The sequence below is a fragment of the Argentina anserina genome, chromosome 2 (genome assembly GCF_933775445.1).
Source record: "Argentina anserina chromosome 2, drPotAnse1.1, whole genome shotgun sequence".
Taxonomy (NCBI): Eukaryota; Viridiplantae; Streptophyta; class Magnoliopsida; order Rosales; family Rosaceae; genus Argentina; species Argentina anserina.
In genome coordinates, this window is record NC_065873.1 from 24,797,685 (window position 1) to 24,806,109 (window position 8,425).

An 8,425-nucleotide genomic window follows, 5' to 3' on the forward strand; every position below is an offset into this window, starting at 1 on the left:
CGGCTATGTAGTCTGAGAGAGAGACGCACACAGTTATGAATGATAGGGTGGTCGAATCGGAAAGTTCCGGAAATACCCGACCCGACTATGGCGAACCCTACCCTAACCAGCGGGCCTGGGCTGACCCGCTTGCAGTTTATAATGAAAACATTTTTGTTTTTAAAAATTTATTTTATTTTAGAAATATAATGCTAATTTTTAACTTAAACTCTTCTGCAAAATTCAAACCTAGGTTGATTTCACGAGCAGCTATATCCATGTATGTTCCTACCTATTGATGGCAATCTGCTCAAAAGTCTCTTATGAAGATGTCATTAGAGTTCATTCTAACGGAAGATGCGAGTTAGTGCCCAGATTTCTTGCGAAGTCTTACCATTTTATTTTTGATATTTTTTCGAATCACTCAAACGTCTAAGACATGGTGAAATATGAACAGCCGCACATGTTGTTCTTATATGGACTAAAGGTCCCAACTACGTGCGAACAAGAGCTACCATCTACTACTTGGTATGAGGCTTTATTTGGGGGTGATTCAATATACCCAACCCAACCAATAGGTTGGGTACCTTAACCATCTTCTGAAGTTCTAAATGATCATTTCAACAAATTGACCCTTTATTGATTTCTTACTTTATTTTGCCTCACTCTTGCATACTAGTATCATATGTAGTTGTCTGGTGTTCATTTAATCGAAGATCCCACTTTTTTTTTGTGAAACAACTTTCCCTTATAACCTTATTTTAACGATGTTGTTCAACAAATATAGAGACTTCAAAAGAGAGCTTGCATCAATAAATATCAAAATGTACCATTTTGTGAAGAAAGTTCGAAAACAAAATAAAATCATTTCGAACTTTCTTCCGAAAAAAAAATTTTTGGAGAAATGAACATTCTCCGCAAAGTCGCTTAATATCATTTTGTGATGACTTCATAAATATCTTTTGTGAAAAATGTTTGAAACTTTCTTTAGAAAATTATTTTGTGAGGAAAGTTGTTGCGACCTCTTTTTATAAAACCCTTCTATGAAGATTGATGCCCCTTTCACAGTTTCACTGGTTTAGGATCCACGTTCGAACACAAAAGTCACTGGCTCACTCAGTCACTCCATGACTCCATCGAGCATGGAAAGTGTATCCCACGCGCCGGCACATTCATCATCCTCTTCTGCTTCTTCTTCATCACAGGATTCGCAGCACAAAATTTGGATACAGTAAGCAACGCAGAGTTAACCCTTTACAATTCTTATACTTTACATCCCAAGTCTGAATCATCCTGAACTTTCAGGGCCCAAGATGAGCTGAAGCAAAAGCTAATTGCACAAGATGATTTCCAATGGAGATTATCTACTACTGCACCCACAAGTGATCAAGACGAGGTGGAAGTGCTGAAGTATGTGGGTGGGGTTGATATAAGTTATTCAAAGCAAGACACATCAATGGCATGTGGGACTCTTGTAGTTTTGGACATTCATACCCTCCAAGTTGTTTATGAAGATCACTCTCTTGTCACCCTCACTGTGCCTTACGTTCCTGGCTTCCTTGCTTTCAGAGAGGTTGAGTTCTCTTGTTCTGGTTTATATTTAGCTTAGTGAACATGTTCTAGCAGTTTGGAGAATTTGTGCTTCACATGCATTTTGTATAATGTGGGATTGATCTTTTTGGATGAGATATTATGTGTTCAATTTTGATGTAGGCTCCAGTGCTCCTTGAGCTTTTGGAGAAGATGAAAGCCAGTGCTAGTCTTTTCTATCCACAGGTGGTTTAATTTGCAGTTTGCATTGCTTTCTATAAGTTAGTGTCATGTGCCCACATAAGCGGTCTCGTTAGATTAGTTTTACTTAATGCCATATTTTCGAGCTCTTTTAGAAAGCTGTTAACTTTGATCTAGGTTTTTAGAAATACGCACATCGATGCAGATATATAAATACTCCTTTTATTTCGGTTAGCAAAGAAGAATGTTTACTTTATGCCAAATTTGGCTAGGGTGGTACCTTAAAAACTGATTTATGTGGTGTCGAATTCGCTATTGTCCAGTGGTTTGATTCAGGAATATAACAACACTTATCTTTAATGTTTACAGCTGCTAATGGTAGATGGAAATGGAATACTTCATCCTCGAGGCAGGTCCTTTGACACAAATCCTTGTGCAATTTACGCTTGCCCTTCTGTATATGAAGCTAAAATACTTTCTTTTCTTATTCATTTGTTTTTACTTAAATATGTGGTTCAAGGTTTAGGATCAATTTGAGGGACTGGAGTTTCTCAAGAGATCTTTCTGGAACATGATAGTTCACCATGCATGACTTAGATGATAGATAAAACCAATTAGCTTTATTACACACATTTTTTCTCTTGATAAACAGTCAGCTTTCTTACAGAACTGAAGAATATTTTTAAAAAGTGTAGGATTAATTTCTTTGTAGGTTTTGGCTTGGCTTGTCATCTTGGCATTGTAGCAAATCTACCTACCATTGGAATTGGAAAAAATGTAAATACTGACACCAAATCTTCATCTGCTTTCGTGATATGAGCTTTCTCTGCTTAAAGTTGATATCAAAATATACTCAAGTCCTGATACAGTTCCACATTTCAGCTTCATCATGTGGATGGGTTAACATTAACTGGGGTGAGGCAACTTCTTAAAGCCAAAGAAGACTGTGTTGAAGATTTTGTTACTTTGATAGGGTGCTCTGGACGTATATGGGGAGTGGTAAGAATATATAAAACTATGATAAGTATTTTCTGCAGATATCTTGTGTTCCAAGTGGCATTTCATTCGACTATTCTGAAACCATTTTCGGTTTTTTTTTCCCAGGCTGTGAGATCTACAGACGGCTGCATGAAGCCTATATTTATTTCAGTGGGTCACCGCATTTCGCTTGATACTGCCATCAAAACTGTTATAAAGACTTGCAAGTATCGTGTGCCAGAGCCTATCCGGCAGGTGAAAACTGAATACTCTCTGAAAGTTTTGGCGTTTACTATCATTATATCTTTAATGGTGATATCTCAATAAACTGTTGGCCCTATTAGTAAGAAAGTAGGTATGGTATCTTGCTTTTTTGGATCCTTAGACCTTAGTTGCTTTGTGTTTCTAATCCGTAATACTGGGGTTTGTCTAATTGGATAGATGATACTGGTGTTTGGCCTAATTGTCTTTCTAATCACATATATAGTGAAGTTTCAGGCATTATAGTTGTAGTGTGAGGGGTTTAGCTGTTTTACCTCGTTTAGGCATACACTAAAAAATGTCTCACTCATGTGCTATTGTACCCATGCTGCATATTCATTGGTCGAAGAAACCTGCATTTAGCGGTTTAGCCTAGGTTCTGTGATCATAAATGTGGGGGGATTAAGCATACACTAAAAAGTAAGGAGTATCTCATTAATATGGTATTGTAGCCATGCTGCTTGTTCATTGATCGAACTGTCGAAGAAACCTGCATGCAACCTAAGTTCTCTGATTATGAATTTAATAGCTGCACAGCTGAGAACATGTTATTTTACTGATAGTATACATTTGGGACGAAGATCATCTTTTAGAAGACTTTTTCACAAGTTGTCCAGAAAATCTGAGTCTTAATTTTAAGTTGTCTGGTTGCATAATATTGTTCTATAAAGGGCAGTTGTTGACCACAAAATGGAAGATATTCTCCTTATCCGATTGTTTACTGTTATAATTTGTTTGTCATCTGGTGCTGTTATCATCTTTAGTTAGAGATTATGTTTAACAGCATCATCCTGATGGAGGCAGGCTGATATAAGATCTAGAGAATATCTTCGGAAGCATCAAGCGATGATCTCCAAATGATTGCAGATTATCTGGTACGCAAGTGTTTCTCTAAATCTTACAAATCATTGACCATGTGTTTCTAACTTCACAAATCATGATAAAAAATTGCAAATAGCTGGCCTTGCTTTAATATATTGGGAAAACTGCCTTTGCTAACCCAGAAGATTTGTTTGATTTTAGGGGCCTATAGCATCTGCTGCACCAGCATAAAAGGTTCCCTGCATCAACCATCAACTTGGGTAGAACCCTGATAACAACAACAAGCGCTTCCATACATATTGAGGAAAATGCACTAGGATTACAGGCAACAGATGGATCTTTGTTGTTTCGCCTGGCAGGGGAACTTACAGCCAGACCCAGGTGGTTATTTTGTTTAACCAAAAATTGTTCGTCGAATCTGATGTCGAAGTCCTTAACCAAGATTTCTGCAATCTGCAATGGGGATATTCAGAAGGTCAGTGGTGAATGAATTATGAGAATGGCTTTGCAGTATCCCTCGGCTTGATGTTGTAAAGTCAGTCATTTATCCATTGAAAAATTACGTGGGGTGTTGGCAACACAAATGTCAGAATATATGGTTCAAGTGAATTGGAATGCCGAATGCGTGTGCAAGCAAATGTGTTCAATACAAGCATAAACTGATTGCTCTATCCCAAGTACAGAAGTTGAGTCTTCCTACTCGCACCAAAATAAGCAAATATGATAGAGTTCTACAAAGAATAAAAAGATTTAGTGAATATATTACTTGAAATTACCAATGTACAAAAAGCCCTACAAGATCACAGAAGTGCATAGTGCAACACAAACAAAATCAAACAAAGAGGCCTTCCCATAGACCCAGCTCTGCCATTCACACTGCTTGAACTATACTCGGACGGTTCAATCATGATCCTAAATTTGCAGTCTGCGGTTGATGGATCGGAGGTGGTGACAGTCGACAGATTTGGAAACTTGCAGGCAGTGGCCAACTGATCATGGATCTGATAGTAACTGTTAAATGCATATGAAATATTTCCTCTGATGTCTAAGTTTCCACACGAAGTCCCATATCCAAGACTTGTGCAATCAGCATTTGCACATGCGTAGCTCACACTTAGAGGAACTTCAGGATCATCAAGATTAGCTGATGGTGACAGGACACACCATTTCTTAGCAAGATAGTTTACACCACTTGCTCCTACCAAAGCATTTGCAGTGCCCAAACTGAGCTGATACTTAGGTTGTCCATCAAAGTAAAACAACCCCCAATGGCGTTCGAAGTTACCTGGCTGAATGCTCTTGGCATCTTCATCAACAAGGCTGAATAAGTAAGCATCCACGGGGCCAGGTCTCATTGGAGTGCCTACATTGTTCTTGATCCGGGTCATGAACCCCTGGTTGAACCGCTGTGCATACTGCAAATTTGCATTCTGGTCCCCATCAGTAGGCCAACCAATCTCTCCAATGATTATGGACAAGTTACCGTATCCATTCTTTTCTAATGCCCATGCTAGTGTATCATGGTTTGCATCAAACACATTCTGATAGATTTTTCCATTGTCATCAATGGGACTTGAATATCCGTCAAAGAAGGCAAAGTCCGCAGGAAAATTGGGATTAGAGTAGAGACTTATGAAGGGATAGATATTGACAGTGATTGCAGCTCCATTATCACTCAAGAACTTGACAATGTTCAACATGAGGTCCTTTGTATCTGCCCGGAAGTCACCATCAGAAGGTTTAGATGAAGTACCACTGTCATAGACATCAGCATTGAGTGGAATAGTCACCTTAACCTGAGTGCTCAGACCGGCTTTTATAAGAGCTGACTGGACCTTCTGCAGAGCAGGAAATATTGTTGAAAGAAAGCTTCCATTGAAAGTTGACAAGAGCGGTTCATTGCCCACTGCAGCATACCTTGTAGAGAATGAATACGTAAGTCGAGAGAATATTAGACATTTAATAACTTTTAACAGAACAAGCAAGCCTGATACAATAAATGCAGTGACTAAGCATTTCAAAAGGAATATTAAAAACCGTTAGAATTTCTGAAGACTGAAGAAGAACAATTGAGTTGATAACTAGTAGAAGCAACCAAGCATTTAGGAAGTGATAGTGGCATAGAGAAATCCTAAGACTAGCAATGCATAAGGAACTCAGAGGTCTTTACGACAGAAGAGATGAAAAAGAAAATAGCACCCTGAGGTCCCAATACAAATTTGTTGGCTAACATGTAGATGCAAAAGAATTGAAACAAATTACCAGAAGCCTGGGATAAAAAAATAACCAACTTACACCAAGGACAAATCACACAAGGATCAACCTAAATTAGATGATGATTAGATTAAGCCATTAAGGTTATACCCGATCATTTCAACCATTCAAAATCATTAGGAGCAATTCTGTAATATACTAATCGCAAACCAGAAGCCACTGTATCTCAGTTTGTTAACGCCTCTCCCTGTCGGGACATTTCCCGGCGAAATCTCCTCTCATTCCGGTCGCCGGGCGGCAGGAGGGGACCCAGCTCGGCCAGATGCCAGGCTGGCATGACCTGCCACATAATCTCCGGCCCAGGCGCCGCCGTTCAAAATAGCTCGCCAGAACAATAAACGCACATTGCTCAAGCACAATTCCCCATTCTCAATGCACTTATAAAGACCCGCCAGAAATCTCTTAAAAATGTAGCGTATTCCGAAGTTCTTAACTCCCGAACTTGAATTCTGCTCCGGATACTAACTTAAGCTTCGGAGGGTCAAAGGTTGGGCACTTTGACTTAACATATGTTGTGTGCAGGTCACACTGAGCTGACAAGTCAGAATACATGCTACGAGTCGCAGGATCCCCGGGTTCCGCACCAGTAATACAGTTATATACTTGGCTTCACGAGCTAACCAAAGAAAAACATGTTTCTCACACAAGCATATTTCCCTACTGAAATCATCTTCATATAGGCAAAGATCAAAAGAAATTCAATCTAGCAAGTACATACAGAAACTAAGGTATCATATGGATCGATCATATAGTTTCTATATGATTCAGACTGGAACTTAAAACCATAAATAAGAACAAACATAAAGGCTAAGTCAAAGACAGAGATTTTACCTAATATCTACTCCATTGGAAACATGTGAGGAGATATTCTTGGAGACCCAATTCTCAGCTGCAGCCAGACTACCAGCCAAATCAGAGAGCATCTCATTGGGTATTCCCACCATGACTTGAAGCCCAGACTTGCTCAGAGCATTCAATATATCATAATCTGCATCAAAAAGCTTAACCTTCTGAATCCCATTATCCTTGAGCATCTTCACAACCGAAGCCGGAGGAATAGCATGTGTATTTTGAGTTCCCCAATTGACTCCAATCCCAAACACAAAACCCACCAAGACATAGAAGCAAAGTAAAGTCACAACAAAGCCTCTAAAGAACCCCATAAAACCCTTTAGCAAATAACTATGTAGGTTTTGAGCTGAGAGCTGATTCAGAAGCAAGAGGCTGGATTTGAGAGATGGGTCTACACTTTGAAGCTAAAGCTGGATACTTTCAGGAATTAAATCTGGCGATATATATATTACAACAAGTAAAGCATAAAGAGTCAGACCCAGAAGAGGATTGATATGCTAAACAATGGAGTTAGTGTTCAGAAATGAAGCATAAGCTTAAGTTTCACACCCCAAAAGTTCAAAAAGAGAGAAGAAAGAAGGAAATATAGAAGATCAAGATGGTTTAAGCATAAAGCACCAATCTTTATTCTACAAAAATGGTCAAAGAAATTAACTAGTTGATGATTTCTATGGGATACAAGTTACAAAATACGACAGAGGTTGCTTAAGTTTGGAACCAGAAAGAAGAAGAGAGGATCAAGACGAATGGGGAATGTTCTAATTTTTATTTCAATGAAGTAATGGAGCTCACTGATTGGTTAGGGTTTCTGAATAATTAAACAGAAGCGGTGGAAAACGAAGAAGAAGAAGAATCTTGAATGAAGGGGGCCAAGGATAGTTTGGTCTTTCCCTCACTCGATGAACAAAGTAGGCAAAGATTCGGTTGAGGGCAGGTAATCACCTTCCTGAACTCTGTCTCTGTACTCGTGTAATAGCTCTGGTGTAATACTGTTATACCGGTACGTATGTAATTCCAGTTCAGAACGTAGAGTGAACTCATATTTTGTATTTTTGCTATATTAATACCACGTATGACTTTTGATCTCTTGTCGTCTTCTTTTTTGTTGTTTATCTAGAAAATGCAATGAAAGTATAGTAATCATAGTCTTTGTGGAGCAGGGGTATTGTACCTCACTCGGTAATAGGGATGACAATGTAAATGGTAGGGTCTAGCGATTGAAAAATCATACCCAAGTCTGTTTGTATTCTTGTACCCGTCCTGATCTTCTCCCCAAATTCTCATAATAGGATATTGGGTATTCCCCGTACTCATACTCTTAGAGAGTTAAGTTTTCATAACCGCCTAAATACTCGTTAATAACAATTTATTTTAATATAAAAAATTACATTAAAGTACACAAAATATAAAATATTAAAATAAGAATCAAATTTCATGATAAAATTATCTCTTTACGTCAAAAATTATTGTACGTGCAAATAATCACAACTTTTAAAAAAAATTATTTAATTTTTCTATTAATTTATTT

At 38.3% G+C, this 8,425-nt stretch overlaps 2 protein-coding genes across 5 annotated transcripts; one reads left to right on the forward strand and one right to left on the reverse strand.

Moving 5' to 3' along the window:
* The first annotated feature begins 1,089 nt into the window (after window positions 1-1,089).
* Window positions 1,090-4,304, forward strand: LOC126782615 (uncharacterized). 4 transcript variants are annotated; one of them, XM_050507893.1, is made up of 9 exons: window positions 1,090-1,210; window positions 1,285-1,552; window positions 1,693-1,755; window positions 2,080-2,119; window positions 2,423-2,487; window positions 2,593-2,709; window positions 2,815-2,943; window positions 3,754-3,824; window positions 3,973-4,302. In XM_050507893.1, the coding sequence occupies exons 1-8, from the start codon at window positions 1,107-1,109 to the stop codon at window positions 3,808-3,810; spliced, it is 843 nt and encodes a 280-aa protein (XP_050363850.1). In that variant the 5' UTR covers window positions 1,090-1,106; the 3' UTR covers window positions 3,811-3,824; window positions 3,973-4,302. The 4 variants fall into 4 exon arrangements, 2 of the variants coding, with proteins under 2 accessions (XP_050363850.1, XP_050363851.1); XR_007670778.1 differs by having other exon boundaries at window positions 2,815-3,824; window positions 3,973-4,304; XR_007670779.1 differs by lacking the exon at window positions 3,973-4,302 and having other exon boundaries at window positions 2,593-2,708; window positions 2,800-2,943; window positions 3,754-3,767.
* A 95-nt stretch (window positions 4,305-4,399) lies between these two features.
* Window positions 4,400-7,798, reverse strand: LOC126782614 (glucan endo-1,3-beta-glucosidase 5). Its single transcript, XM_050507891.1, has 2 exons — window positions 6,877-7,798; window positions 4,400-5,688 (listed from the first exon to the last, which is right to left on the reverse strand). Exons 1-2 carry the CDS (start codon window positions 7,206-7,208, stop codon window positions 4,572-4,574), a joined length of 1,449 nt encoding a protein of 482 aa, XP_050363848.1. The 5' UTR covers window positions 7,209-7,798; the 3' UTR covers window positions 4,400-4,571.
* Between the last annotated feature and the right edge of the window lie 627 nt (window positions 7,799-8,425).

Excerpts from the sequence above, each read along its gene's own strand:
- LOC126782615 (XM_050507893.1), top strand. The coding sequence starts at position 1,107 with ATGACTCCATCGAGCATGGAAAGTGTATCCCACGCGCCGGCACATTCA. Across the intron at positions 1,756-2,079 it reads CTAGTCTTTTCTATCCACAG|CTGCTAATGGTAGATGGAAA; the intron begins GTGGTTTAATTT and ends TAATGTTTACAG. Across the intron at positions 2,488-2,592 it reads CCATTGGAATTGGAAAAAAT|CTTCATCATGTGGATGGGTT; the intron begins GTAAATACTGAC and ends TCCACATTTCAG.
- LOC126782614 (XM_050507891.1), bottom strand. The coding sequence starts at position 7,208 with ATGGGGTTCTTTAGAGGCTTTGTTGTGACTTTACTTTGCTTCTATGTC. Across the intron at positions 5,689-6,876 it reads TCCAATGGAGTAGATATTAG|GTATGCTGCAGTGGGCAATG; the intron begins GTAAAATCTCTG and ends ATTCTCTACAAG.